The sequence below is a fragment of the Saccostrea cucullata genome, unplaced genomic scaffold (assembly GCF_032062105.1).
Source record: "Saccostrea cucullata isolate Sc308-1 unplaced genomic scaffold, CSIRO_AGI_Scuc_v1 ctg1554, whole genome shotgun sequence".
In the NCBI taxonomy this organism is placed as follows: domain Eukaryota; kingdom Metazoa; phylum Mollusca; class Bivalvia; order Ostreida; family Ostreidae; genus Saccostrea; species Saccostrea cuccullata.
Window position 1 is genome coordinate 57816 of NW_026921847.1, and position 15631 is coordinate 73446.

The following is a 15631-nucleotide window of genomic DNA, read 5'->3' on the forward strand; positions in this document are numbered from 1 at the left end:
AGAAATGTCTATCTCACATTTTCATTGCAAATTATCTTCCCTTGAAAGACTTTAGAGGGTGTGGCCCCTCATTTGAACAAAATTGAATTCCCTTTACCCAAGGATCCTTTGTGGCAAGATAGGTTAAAAGTTAACTGAAAGTTTAGACAGATGTATGACTGACAAAATTTGATCTAGAAAACTCATGTGTGCTTTCAGCTGAGGTGAGCTAGTAAAGACCATTGTAAAAAGTAATATTTAATCTTCTATGTTTACACAATAATATAACAGTATATGACATTTTAATAGATGTTTATACAAATATATGAACTTGGAATACAAGATACTCTCAAAGTCAATGTATGATCTAAAACATTTTACCAAATACATGTCATAAAAATGCAAATGCACATATACAGATCCTGGATTGCTAAGGTAATGGCTTTTTGTTCACAATCAATCTGTGGTCCTTAGTCTGTGTTAATTTGCTACATAGAAGTGATTCCACCTCAAAGTATTTATGTTTATTTAAATATATTAATTACTTGCTTGAGTTTTGAACTTTAAGTGCACATATTCCAGGATTTAGGATATTTGTTAAGATACACATAGATTTTAAATACTCATGTCCAAAATTTCACGTTTTCATTTTTTTAAACTCTGAAAGCTTTAGGGAGGGTGTAAAGTCACCTTGTAGCAATGGGTGAACCTAAAAAAAGAGAAAAGTTATTTAGTTTTTGATGTAAAATATTTATCAATAAAAGGAATAAAATTCACTTGAATGAATTCTTAGAAATAAAAAAAAAATCTAAAAAATGACAGGCACCAAGTGCACATATTTATGCTTGTTTAAATTTTCAGACAAATCCATGCAGCCATCTCCAAGAACATGTGTCTTGTTACAGATGTGTTTTAAATAACATCCTCATATTCAGAGTGAGTAAGGACTTTTTTGAAGGTCCAGTGAAAAAAACTGAACTTCTTGAATTTCTCCACTGAAAAATTGTGTGTGTCAAGTATTATGAGTATTGTTAAAATTGGTCTACAAGATTTGGACAAAAATTACAAATATCATAATATTTATGCTTACTTCTGAACTTTCCTGTCTAGCCTTCATTTTATCTAACTCCTCGTGAAGTTGGTCACATGCACTGTAAATGTAAAGGGCAACATTATGAGGGCTGTTTCACCATGAAAACAAATTTCCCATCAACATTTTTTTTTTCTGGAAAAAATATTTGTTGTTTCTCTCTCTCTCTCTTTTTTTCTCAACAATTTTTGTATACTCATATAATTACAGAGGTATAAAATCAAATCATCACAATATGAAATGGAACTTTTCTCCATGTGTACTTAGCTGGAGCATTATGGTCCAATGAAAGGTGTTTTTCTAAAGCAAAATTTTGGGTTAAAAATGTAGTCATTGAGAACATTCATCATTTTAAGCAAGCTTTGCTCAAGATCCAAAGGCATATACAGGTATATCTTAATATTTACAAAATATATTAATAGAAGAGAAATAAATGTCACAAAATACTTACTCATTTTGTTTCGAAATTTTAAATTCCAATTCACATCCATTCAATTCTAACTTATCAAGATCTTCAGCTGTGGAACCCTGCATTAATGTGAAAAATTTAAAATATGCAATCTCAACCTTTTTGTGAACAGGGTGAGGGGCAATACATAAACACATAAATAAGATAATTATCAGAATTTCAGAATTCAGATGATCTAAATGACATATCAGAAGATAAACATTTATACAGTAAAACTTGGTTATAACGAAGTAATTGGGACCTATGAAATTACTTCACTATATCCATAATTTGATATATCCATATAAGGAATTTATTATATGTATATAGCTAGGGATCCAAGATAACTTTGCTATACTATATCCGTGAATTTGCAATATCCATGTTTGTACTAAACAAGTTTTACTGTATACAATTGTTCTGAAAATGCCCAGTTGCTGAATGTAAGAGGTACCTCAGAATATTGAGATGATCTGTGTCTTTGTTGATGAGGTACTTTCAGATTTTTCAATCTTTCTAATAATCTGTAAAAAAAATTAATATATAAAAACTGTTAGGCCAAAAAAAATTAATCAATAGTTTCTCAGTTACTACATATTATATGAAAAAGAGCCGAAATTGATCAATTTTATTGACATTGGAAATATTTGAAATAACTCAATTTTCTATTTTTCCAAGTTGAAAAAGAAAATCGAGTTTTTTCATTAATGCAAGATACTGTAAAGACGTTTTTATTGTAAAAACAATATATTTCTTCTAAATCTAAACTATTTTATCTGTAAACTTTTAAGTAAATGTTTGGAATAACATTATTTAACATTGAATACATATTATAACTAATTTTAGAGAACAAAACTTAAGAATTAGTAGATATTATCATTTTACTGCACAAATGACTTACAAAAAAACCTTTCCAAAAAAAAAAAAAAAAAAAAAAAAAAAAAAAAAGCCTGCCTGCCGCATTGAATTTTTTGGCCTGAGAAACTATTAATTAATTTTTTTTGGCCTTAGTACTTCAATTTCATGAACACTGATATCAAAACATCTAAGTTATACATATTATATGATAAAGAGAGTTGGAAATTCAACCACTTTTTTCTTGGAAATATTTGATCTGGAGTGACATCTTGAATCCTCAGATATCTTCAATTTATTTCTCAGTTTTTTTATTGAGCAAGATACTGTAAACCAAGTTTTATTCGTATGCGAGAAATTTTCGCGAGCTTCACGAGAGCCTCATCATTGAGAATATTTCTCGCTGCGAACTGATCCTTAAAGTATCTGTTTCTATTAACAGCAGATCCAAATAAGGTTTGATCGTGAAAATTAATCGCTGCGAACTAGTTTACCCCCGCTAAATAAAATCGTCGCAAATAAAAATTGGTTTACAGTATACTGTAAATCACTTTTTATCCACAAGAACTTCATTTTCCCGTAATTACGCGAGACAATAAGCTCGTGAAAATATCATTCTCATGTACAGTGGAGCCTCATTTATTCGGACGCTTTGGTTCCTATTCAATTTGTCCGGATATGTGAAGCGTCCGGATACCTGAATCACTAGTTAAACAAAACAATATAACATTTAAAAATTTCGTCCCGATGAGAAATCATCCGGATACTGAAGCATCCGGATATTTGGGGTCCGGATATCTGAAGGTCCACTGTATATTAGTATCCCTAATGATTTTATGGAGCAGTAACCACAATTCTTAAATTTTTGTCTCAGGGATAAAGAGTAATTGTCTATCTTCTCTAAACAACGTGTGGCAAAATTTTAATGATCAGCTACAGTAATAAAAAAAAACTTTACACAGGTGAGTTATTACTTCAGTGCAGTGAAACATCATTCACACAATTAATGCTCACATTAATTTCCACATGAGTATATGTACCTTTTCTCGGACAAATTCATAGCTGTTTTCACACTGTCATAATAAAGTCCAATGGACTTATTCAGAATAAACCTGAAAAAAGGAAGATATAAGGCTACTTTTATATTATGGATTTCGAAGTTTAAACATTATACATTGCATACAGCTCATACATCATTCCTCAGTTGATGAAATTTCTTATGTTACTGCATCTTACAATATTACTTTCATTTAACTTAATAGTATGAATTCAAAAGCACATTATTAATAGAAAGAAAGAAGTATTTAGTTTTAACTAATTACTGTTTTGAAGTTCCAATAATTTTTGCAACATTGTCAAACAACTCTTCAGACATTGGTTTCCAGCTTTCCATCTGCTCTTTTGTGAAAATGACTTTCCTTGTGTCTGCAATGTAAAGTTATTCAGCAATAAGCATTAAGAAATTGGGGTGAAACGATACGCCTCCTTCACGGTTCGATACGTATCGAAAAATTTGGTCTCGGTTCGGTTATTTTCGATACGATACATTTTGATAGAAGGAAACAGATTCAATGTTGTTTTATGCTACCTTTTACTTAATCTAGTAAATTTGGTCTCGGTTCGGTTATTTTCGATACGATACATTTTGATAGAAGGAAACAGATTCAATGTTGTTTTATGCTACCTTTTACTTAATCTAGTAAAATAATTTATGTGCAAAATGGATAGAATGTATCAATTTAATTGATTTGACTGTTAAAAATTATTTTACAAACTTCAAGTCCACACAAACTTACGTTTCTGAACTAATTATACAGAAAAGCACGGTTATACCTTATGCCAAACCCGACTGAATGACGATCCCGACCGTAAAACGAACCGAACCGAAAGCAGAGATTTTGTACCGTGTATCGAACCGAGAAAAAATACCGCGGTGAACCGATACCGCAGTGAACCGTTTCACTCCTATTAAGAAACATTAGGTTTAGAAAGCCTTCAATCTATTTTTCACATTTAAAATAATATCAGTTATGATATACATTGTAAATATAAAGGTCTATTGGCTAAATAAAAATTTGTATACTCTTTTATAACATGTTGTCATCATGGTCATACTTGGCGTAGTCCCTATAGTGGGTCACATACTATAAAATACCCCATTCAGTGCTCAAAGCTGGCCGTAACAGGCTAAGTGCCTGTTCACAGTCTTTTAGTGGCAAGTGATGGCATTTCAGTATGAGTGAAAATTTTTCAGGGGGATGTTAAACAAACAAAAGAAAACCTATTACAGGTTTTAAAAAAAATTCTGAGTGAATAATATTGCCCTAGTACCATATGTGTGGAATACATTGATTAGCACAAAATTATGTCTTCCTCATTTACAATTTGACTAAATATTAATATACAAACCTTCTTCATCAAATAGTAACCCGTCTGTTCCATAGGTTCTTTCTGCAATTTTGGTACTCGATTGGTCTCTTCCTGACTGACCAAGCACAGATTTCACACCCAAATTTGAAGATTTCCTAACCTTCGAGTCTTTTGCTAGATTTTTAACTTTCTTCTTTTTACTAATTTGATTAGACTTAACAACTGGTGGGAATAATTCTTTTCGTTTTTCGGATTTCTTTGTTATCTTTATTCTTGCCATTTTGATTCAGAAGTAACGTTTCAGCATGTTCAGCAGAAATGTTCTCAATAACTTCAAAAATTTGATTCTTTAGTGATGGACACAGAGTGTTATTACATATAAATTTCCTATCGTGAAATCATATCCAGCTCTCCATCCAGCCTACATCAAACTAAGCTGCAGCAATCAGGCAATGTTTTCAACTTCAAAACGTCAATACAAGAACGAATTTGCCGCGCTGACTTGAACAACTCGTACGAATATTTACCTCTTATATAGTAAGTCGTACCTGTATGTTTCAGGTTTTAGAGATAGGTACATTATTGAATTAAAGATAGGTACCAGGCGCGTAGCTGCCTATACGCAAGTACGCAAGTGCGTACACATCATTTTCCAAAAAAAGAAAGAGAGATAAAAAAAGAAGGAAAAAAAGAAAGAGAGAAATTTATTCGGGGAAAAAGAGACACCACCCAAATTATTTTGCGTCTTATTGTTTGACTTTCGATTCAAATTTAGTCCTTTATGAAATCAATTCCAAAAACATCTTTCAACATTCTTCAGGAGAAAAATATTGTTGAACCAAAATGTTCAACTGTTAATCCGCGTAATCCTGATTATCCGGACAAATACTTGATGAAGGAAAGCGATCTAAGGGACCATGATCGAAAGAAAAAGTTACTAAGGTCTTGGACGACTATACAAGATTTTTCATTTCCGTAGAGGTAATGAATAAATGTCGTTAAACAATTTAAAGTATGGTGAACAAAGTAAATAATAAATTAAAAATTCTTTTACTGATGTTACCAATTTAAAGAATTATATTATAATTAAAGCATTCTCGAATCGTTTCAGCTATCAAATATGAAGGTAATCAAAAGACAACAACTCCCCCGTTTATATTTTGTAATATAAATTTAAACTCCAGTGATAACGATATTGCGATTGCTACTTTTTTTTTCTTGATACACTTGGAAACTTTTTTCCAATAACATATATGCGTAAATTAATTTGATAAATTATCGTTCTCTTCCCTAAGTATCGATGGAAGCAGTATAACTTTAAGTATTTGCTCAAGAAAAGTGATTATCGTCATTTCTTTTGCAAGAAAATGACTGAAAAATTTCGTAAAATCCAGGAGCTTCCGGGGGTCTTCGTACATTATTGAATGACCATTTTCTGCGTACACTTCATTTCCATGCTGGCTACGCGCCTGGGTACAGTTGAATTGAAGATAACCTAAGTGTAAATAATTATACCTATCTCAAAAGAATTATACCTAGGTACAAATTAAATAATTACACCTATTATACAGACTTATACAGACGATGGGCCAGATATGAAAAAGAAGACGTTGACACCCTGTCATAATGGATTAAATGTATCAGATCCATGTTAAAGTCGCGAATTAAAAAATTGACGGGCAGTATGAAAACCATCTATCCTTCTGTGTTCAATAATCCAGAAGTGAAAAAAGAATTAGATAGATTACATGATCAGTTCCTGCCGACAAAGCAGGTAACAACATTGTCTTCGTTTGTAAGGCTCAGTATATAAATTGTAATTCAGAAGATTTTGGATTTCATTCTACTCATACTTCCCTTTCTAACGAAGGAATTCTTCAAAATCATATGTCTGTTTTAAATATTTTTAATATGATTCCACAGAGCCAAAATTAATTTGAACTACCGTATATATATTGGATTCCGAAACTTCATAAAAATCCTTACACACAAAGATACATTGCGGGTTCAAGTAAATGTTCAACCAAGCCTCTTTCGTTACTCCTCACTAAGATATTGACAGTAGTGAAGGAAAAACTTCAAGAGTACTGCGCAACAATTTATTCAAGAAGTGCTGTGAATCAGATGTGGATACTCAAAAATTCCAAAAAACATTTTGGACAATTTGAAATCACAAGAATTTTCCAAAATCAACAGCTTAAAAACTTACGACTTTTCAACTTTATACACGATCATTCCCCACGATAAATTAAAGTCCAGGCTTTTTGATATCATTGACAGCTGCTTTTTCAATAAAAATGGAACTCGTAAATTTACTTACCTGGTCATTGGTCATTTGCAAAATTATTTTGTTAAAACACATTCTGATTGCACACACAAGTACTCTGTAAGATGCTTGAGTTTCTGATTGACAATATCTAAGTGGTTTTTGGAGACCAGGTATTCCAACAATCTATTGGAATTCCCATGGGTACCAATTGCTCTCCGTTATTAGCAGACCTATTTTTATATTCATATGAAGCAGAATTTGTGCAAAATTTAATGCGTGAAAAGAAGAAAACACTTACTGTGGCCTTCAACTCGACATTTAGATATATCGACGACGTATTGTCAATTAAGAAATATACTGCATTTTATGTTGTAAAGAATCATAGGAGAAATTTATTGGAAATGTAAATATTTAACAATGGCCAATTCCATTCCTACGTCGATACGATATATCCTGGTGAGCTTGAGATAAAAGATGCCACAGAGTCTGACATATCTGTTTCATACTTGGATATTTTACTTGAAAAAGACGTTAATGGTAATCTAACAACCAAGCTATATGATAAACGTGATGACTTTAACTTTTCTATCTTCAACTTCCCTTACTTATGCAGCAATATTAATACCTTCATCACCTGTATACGGAGTCTGTATATCTCAGTTGATTCGATACGCAAGAGCATGCTCTACGTATGAATAATTTCTAAAACGAGATAAATTATTAACAGGCAAGTTGATGAAACAAGAATATCAGCAGTCTCGTTTAAAGTCCTCATTTTGTAAATTTTATGGTCACTACAATGACCTTGTCAGCAAATACAATTTATCATTGAGACAAATGCTGACTGACGTTTTTCATACTTATTGTTATAGTCCATTATTTATACACTGAATTTACGACGGATTTTTCCGTTATTTCCCGATCATGACAAGCAGCATGTGGGTGTGACCGGTCAGCAGGGGATGCTCACTCCTCCATGGCACCTGATCCCATCTCTGATGTTTCGGAAGTCCGTGTTTGCTCTGCTCCAATTTTGTATTGTTTTATGGACTTTGATATTGAATACTGTTCGTTATCTCCATATCCTTTACCTGTCTTCAATTCAAAGATAGGTACAATTGCTTTGTAGATAGGCTCCATTAAAAGGAACGCAAAATGAACATATATATATTAAAATATTTGTACCTATCTTCAAATAATTGTACATATCTTCAAATGAATTGTACCTATCTTTAAATCCTCAAATGAATTAGAGATAGGTACAAATCAATTACACCGATCTTTAATTCATTTGAAGATAGGTACAACTGATTTGAAGATAAGTACAAGTGCGATGAATTGAAGAAAGGTATAATTGATTCAAAGTTTTGTACAAATATAGGTTTACTACCTTTAATCACTGGAAATAATAACCACTCCCTGTATCATACGTCATTACCGGTATATGTTTTTCGCTCACTTATTCATATACATGTGTATTTAGTAAGTATATGATGCTTTTTGTACATTTTGAATTTACCTTTATTTCTCCTGTCATCCTCGTTGTCGTCGCTCTGTAGGTTCTCACTTCTGTGCGTTTCCACCCACGTTCAATATTTTCTCCAAGGGAGCGTTCATTATTTTCAAAAACACAAAACGAATGGAACCTAGGTATCATTGAGTTGTACCTATCTTCAAATCCTTTGTGGATATGTCTTAATTGAACCTATCTTCAAATCAGCTGTACCTATCTTTAAATAACTGTACCTATCTTTAAATCAATTACATCTATCTTCAAATGAATTGGAGATAGGTATAATTCAATTGAACCTATCTTTAATTGAATTAAAGATAAGTGTAATTCCATTAACGATAGGTATAATGTATTTGTACCTAGGTATAATTATTTAGAGATAGGTATAAAAATTTACACATATCTTTATTTCAATTGTACCTATCTTTAATTCAATTGTACCTTCAAAATAAATTGAAGATACAGTGTACGTATAATTATTTGAAGATAGGTACATTACAAATATTTGAATATGCATGTATATGTTAATTTGGCGTTCCATAAATTAACATATATTCAAATATTTGTACCTATCTTCGAATAATTCCTCCTATCTTCAAATGACTGTAGCTATTTTCAAATGAATTGAACATGTTGAAGACAGGTTTTTTGATCTCTTGACCTTGGAATTTGATTTGTATTTCAGAAACTTCAATTCAACCTTTGCCATATGCTGCCATACGTGGACATATATAAACACATAATGTTTATTGATATAAAATACAGATGGTGAAAGTCATATATGGATACAATATTCAATGAAAGAGTCACAGAGATTTACCTATGTTAAAGACATCACTTATAAAGTTACAAATATTTCTTATATAATACATTATTTTTCTAGATCTGAAATATGCTTGAAAGCTTCTTCAAAAAAGATGAAAATATGCATAAAAATAATATGCTAGTAACAAATGAGTAACCATTGCATTGCATTTTCAATAAATTTTACGAAAAACAATTGCATGTATAATAGATAGAAATACAAACACTATTACGTTTACCAGTTACTGATATGTTGAATAAAATTTCGTTGAATGGAAAACGTACGTTGAATAATCAACAACATTTTAGTTTGTCTTAAAATAACGAAGCATTTCAAAGTACCCTGTATCCCTCATTTAAATTGAAGATATGAATATAAATAAATGATTTCTAACATGTTTTCTATTTTTATAATTAGCATATAAAAAACATAGATTTTCCCACAATAACAATTATAATGCTCATACAATACTTAGATTCCAATTTCTAATACTAGCAATAGAATTATTAACCATAGATATTTGCAAAAATATAATCCCACTCAACATATGAAAACTTTAAATGCAATATTTTTGCGTTTAAACGCAAAAATATTATTGCGTTTAAACGCAAAATGTATTGCGTTTGAAGTCCGAGATAATAAGCACCGCCCTCGTATTTACCTGGCCTGTATTCCCCCGTCAATCAAATAAATTAAGGTCCATCATTGGCTATTTGAAATTGATTGACATTGAGCTACTAGTCCTTGTGTATATCTCTTTCACCTTCTTTGACACGCGTGGCCACCATCAAATTAACTTTCGGTCTTCTGATGTTGACCGCTAAATCACCATCGCAATGAGGAAGCCGTTTCGGTGCAAACAATTTTAGCTTGATTATAATTGATTATAATTATCTGTATTACAAACATGTCATTGAAAGATGAAAATCATCTCATAGTGTATCAATAAAATAAATCAAGATTGTATATAATTTTTTTTAATGAAAAGAGCATAGGTGACTGAAATCTTTTTTTCACTCGTAAAAACATATGTAATCAGAGATTACAGAGCTCACCTCAACGAATGATGTCTTTAAGTAAGGCAAAGTCACACAATTAACCAACAAAAAGTGCACATCCAAAAATGCAAAATTTATGCAATTTTGATTTGATACTTTGGAATAGACCTAATATAAAAACTTCAAACTACTTCTTCATCATGAAAACGTAATTAAAACCGGCATCTGAAGCAAGTTTGAGAGTTTTCATCCCTTGATGCATCATTTGTGCAAGTTTGGTTTATATAAGCCTTATAGTTTCTTGGTAATAGACCTGCACCCATAATTTTTACGAGGTCCATTATCTGGAAAATGTATGTCAAATTCAGCATCTGAAACAAGTCCATTAGTGTGCATCCTATGATGTATCATCCATGCAAGTTTGCTCAACATAGAGCTCAAAGTTACTTAGAAATGAAACCTGTAAAAAAATTCACTAATCCAGAAAATGTAGGTCAGATTCAGCATCCGAAGCCAGCCTGGTAGAATGCACCCTAAGATGTACCATCCATGCAAGTTTGGTCATTATAAGACTCAAAGTTACTTGGAAATGAATCCTGCACCAAAAACTTTAACCTGTTCAATCGTCCAGAAAATGTAGGTCAGATTCAGCATCCGAAGCAAGTCTGGTAGTATGCATCCTAAGATGTATCATCCATGCAAGTTTAGTCATTATAGGGCTCATAGTACCTTGGAAATGAAACTTGCACCAAAAACTTTAACCTGTTCACTCAACCGGAAAATGTAAGTCAGATTCAGCATTTGAAGCAAGTCTGGTAGTATGCATCCTAAGATGTACCATCCATGCAAGTTTGGTCATTATAAGACTCAAAGTTACTTGGAAATGAATCCTGCACCAAAAACTTTAACCTGTTCAATCGTCCAGAAAATGTAGGTCAGATTCAGCATCCGAAGCAAGCCTGGTAGTGTGCATCCTAAGATGTATCATCCGTGCAAGTTTGGTCAACATAGGCTTATAGTTACTCGGAAATGAAACCTACACCAAAACTGCACCAAAATGTTAACCTGCTCCAAAAACATTATCCTGGTCATTCCTTTGCTGAAACTAGAAACATCTTCCATGCTTGTCTAATCAATACAGGACATAGAAGTACTTAAAAAGAAAACTGCTCCAAAAACTTAACCTTAACCCGGGACGCCGACACCGACGCCGAGGGTATTACATAAGCTCCCCCAACTTCCTTGAGGTGAGCTAAAAATTGATTCTTGCTTTGAGACGCGGCGAAAAAATTACGATGAAAATAAAGGAGAAGATAAGCTGGTAACATATTTTTTACATGTAATGGATCGTAAGGTTGAAAATAAAATATCTGATTAGTAACAACTTGGCCTGGGCAAGTATTAAGAGTTTTTTTCTTTTCTTTTCCTTTTTTTTTTTTTTTTTTTTTTTTTTTTCATAACCGAGCATTTCTTGCTACGTGGGTTGTTACCTCCGTTCAAGGTCACAGGTGTTAAAAATAGTTGTGAAAGAAACACATAAGTTAGCAATAAATTGATATTTTGTTTTAAGTTGTTTAATTATAATCTAAAATTACTTAAAATACACACACACTTGTAAGTAATTTTAACTTTACGAAACCATCGTTATCGCGAATTTTTCACAATACACATTAATTTTGCTAAAAATGGGCCCACGCGTTTATACAAACGGGAAGTAACTGTTACTATTTGACCGTGATCGAAGCTCTAATTGCTTCTATATAATTATTTACGATAATTATGTATATTTCTTAAGATTTTGAAAGGGACAGGCAAGGAGGAGTATTTTACTTTTGAATTTATACCTGCATTTCATTCATTATTTTAATTTTTTTTTACAACGAACTCAAGTCATAGCTGCTGTGAAGCACAATGTAAGGTACATGCTGTAGATTTTTTTTTAAACAAAGTTGACCGGTGAGATTTCTGCTTGTTTGATATTAAATATATGTCTGAAATTAGGGAATTTTACAATTATCATTTATTATTCTTTATTTACGATGTCGAGAGCTACTAATTTTATGATGAACAGTAATGAGTTGGCCAACAAGCTGTACAGGTAATACTCACAGACTTCCTGTGTATACTGTTTGTGTATAGGGATTACCGCTTCCCATGGTCTGCACGACCTTCAATGCCTCGGGGTTCCACACATGTAAAATTTAGTCTCCCTCCCCATACCTGAGAAAACCGTACGGTTAAAAATCTCGGCCTTTAAAGGCAGAGATTTTTTACAGTGTGGTAAATTCCAGGTGAGGGAGGGGCTTATTTTGTACACTCAGGTGTGAATGCCTTGGGGGCTAGTAGTCTACCTGTGGGCGTCTGTCTCCTTTTCCCTATACACAGCCAGTGAAATACCCAGATGCCAAACTTTACCTGTGCTGCATGGGGATTTTGAGACAATTTTAAACTGAAGTAAAAAGTCTCTCAATAATCTTTATATATTGATTTATTTTTAAATTTTTGAAAACACCCCTACCCATTTCAAACAATTATGATGATATCAAACTATAAATTCAAATATTAAAACAAAGATTATTTTAGATGTTAATGTATGTTTTAATTAGAAAAAAAATCCAGTAACAACTAAATTAGACTTATTTTATTCATCCCCAGGATCCCACGGAAGAGAGCCGTGTTAACTACATTTCATTAAAAAAAAATCTAGGTTTAACCTATTCTTTGTCACCATTAAACATGCTAAAAAATGATTGCTTGTACATTCTTATCTGAATAACAACGAAAAAATTTGTTACAAGTGATAAGAAACATTTATAAATATTTCTTAAACTTAATTATTTCACACATTGTTGCAGGGGATTTTTTCTCCCACAAAACTTAATCAATGAAAACCAAACATTTTCACTTTCCCAAAGATTATAACAAAGACAAATTTCTCATCATTATATATAGAATATTTTCCATATATCACAATGTAGAATAATTAAAATCAATATAATAGAAAAAAAAGATTTTATGTACAAAAGTTTAAATAAAAAGGTGTTTGTGAGTTCAAATTACTGAGATAAGAATATTAGTCTGGACTATGTCGTGTCCAGAGTTAAATGTCGTACTGTTTTGTACATTCTTATCTGAATAACAACGAAAAAATTTGTTACAAGTGATAAGAAACATTTATAAATATTTCTTAAACTTAATTATTTCACACATTGTTGCTCTAAACTTAATCAATAACATTTTCACTTTAGGATACTGTTTAGAATATTAAAATCAATATAATAGAAAAAAAAGTTTTTATGTACAAAAGTTTAAATGAAAAAAATATTATATTATAATACTTTTAAATACTAAAGGTATATTTAATTCATATAACCAAGCTAACAATTTTCATGATAATACAATATTTCTCTATACTCTGTTTTATAAAGGATAAAAAGTTTATTTGAAGGTCCCCATGAGTGCAAACAAGGTGTACAGGGTATACACAGGGACCAGTAAGTAAATGTCATTCAAGTTCCAGCATCCAATGATGGACCTTCATGCAGTTGATTGACAGGGCTACCCAGACTAGGTATTTTTTAAGGCGAGGCTTAAAGTCTCTGCCTTAAACAGAAAACAATAATTGCATTTAAACGCAATCTTTTGCGATTAAACTCGGTGTACTTTGCATTTAAATGCAATGATTATTGCGATTGAACGCTGAAAAAAATATTTCTTTCTCTAAACTGACCTTGAGCTACAGGCAACGGGAAAAAGGAAAATATAGCACCTTTCCTTATTCTAACAAACAAAACTTAACTAGTCCAAATTTTGCGTTTAAACGCAATAATTTAGCGATTAAACGCAATACATTTTGCATTTAAATGCAATATTTTTGCGTTTTTGGGTATCTTCCCACTTAGCCAAAATTCTGAAATTGACACAGGTGACTGGTTTTGGATAGGTGGGAATGGTGTACAGGTAAGGGGAGGGAGAGAACAAAAGAAATTAATTACATGTTATCTGAAGTCTGTTTTAAGTTAACCACAGGAAAAATGATAGGATATACTTAAATGCTAATAAATCAATGAATGTTAAATGAAATTAATATTTTAGATTAAATTTTAGATTTTTCAAAATTTGAATTAATTAAAGCCATTTTAAAATCAAAATTATTTTGTTAAATTTTTACTGAATAAATAAAAAGAAGCTCTGTCTTCCTTTTTTTTAGATTAAAATATTTGTAAATGGTAAATGATCTGTATTTTTTTTAAATTTCTAATCATTTTTTATCTTGGTCTTTAATTTGATAATGTTCACTTTCAAATGAAATTAATACAAATTAATGCCAGTATACCTATACTAGACTGTTTTGTTTGAAAATTATATTAAAGCAAGATATTACCTATTTTATCATTCAAACATTTAATAAAATATATATATATGCTTTGAGCAACGAATTCTTCTTTGATGTATAAAATCTTCATTTTACCATCAGTATATTTTTCTTCTATTTGCACCCCTGTCAACGCGCGATCGGCAACGCAGATGCGATCGGCAACGCGGATAGCTAAACTCAAGTACATGAGGAAGATGAAGTTAAATAAAACATTATTTTTTCCTATTTCCTCGCAATTATCCTTAAACATTTCTGACTTTTTAAATGCTACTAGACATGTTCAACACCATAAAAACGCATTAAAAATCACCACATATTATGTTAAAGTTAATTTTTCCTTGAACATGACTGCCCTAACGTGACACATAAAGCTCGTTTAGGTGGTATTTCTTACCTTATTATGTATACCCGACAGTCCAAAAGGCACATTTGCATTGTAAATAGGTAAATCATAAATTTTAAATCCGATTTGAAGTTCTTCATCAAATAGAAAGCGTTGAAATAACGGTTTGAAGTGAACACATGCCAAACGTTTAGGCGATCGGCAATTCTATAATCGTACAACAAAGAAAATATGATAAACATGCGATCGTGCAACTTGAAATTTATAAAATACTTTTGATGAAATAAAGTAATAGATAGCCATGTGGTATGGGTGGAAAGTCTGTCGAAATAGAACGAGATACCAAACATTTGATTTTCGAAAGAAAGAGCGAATTTAACTGACGTTCATGTATATTAGTTGAATAATATCCGTATTTTAAGAGAACAAAATTTAAAACTCCATGGAACCCTAAAACTTGATATTATTCGATTATTGTTTAAAACAGATACCTATAGAGTGTTATAGGACCGAATTTTAGCAATATAGAAAAAAAGGTTTTATTGTCTATGATCACAGGTGCTTGAGGACAGGACCCCCCCCC

General features: G+C 31.6%; 1 protein-coding gene across 1 annotated transcript; it reads right to left on the reverse strand.

The window, feature by feature from the left end:
- Positions 1 to 432: 432 nt before the first annotated feature.
- LOC134260811 (uncharacterized) lies at positions 433 to 5223 on the reverse strand. Its single transcript, XM_062743349.1, has 7 exons — positions 4782 to 5223; positions 3695 to 3797; positions 3413 to 3484; positions 1972 to 2041; positions 1521 to 1597; positions 1070 to 1130; positions 433 to 688 (listed from the first exon to the last, which is right to left on the reverse strand). Exons 1-7 carry the CDS (start codon positions 5020 to 5022, stop codon positions 617 to 619), a joined length of 696 nt encoding a protein of 231 aa, XP_062599333.1. The 5' UTR covers positions 5023 to 5223; the 3' UTR covers positions 433 to 616.
- Between the last annotated feature and the right edge of the window lie 10408 nt (positions 5224 to 15631).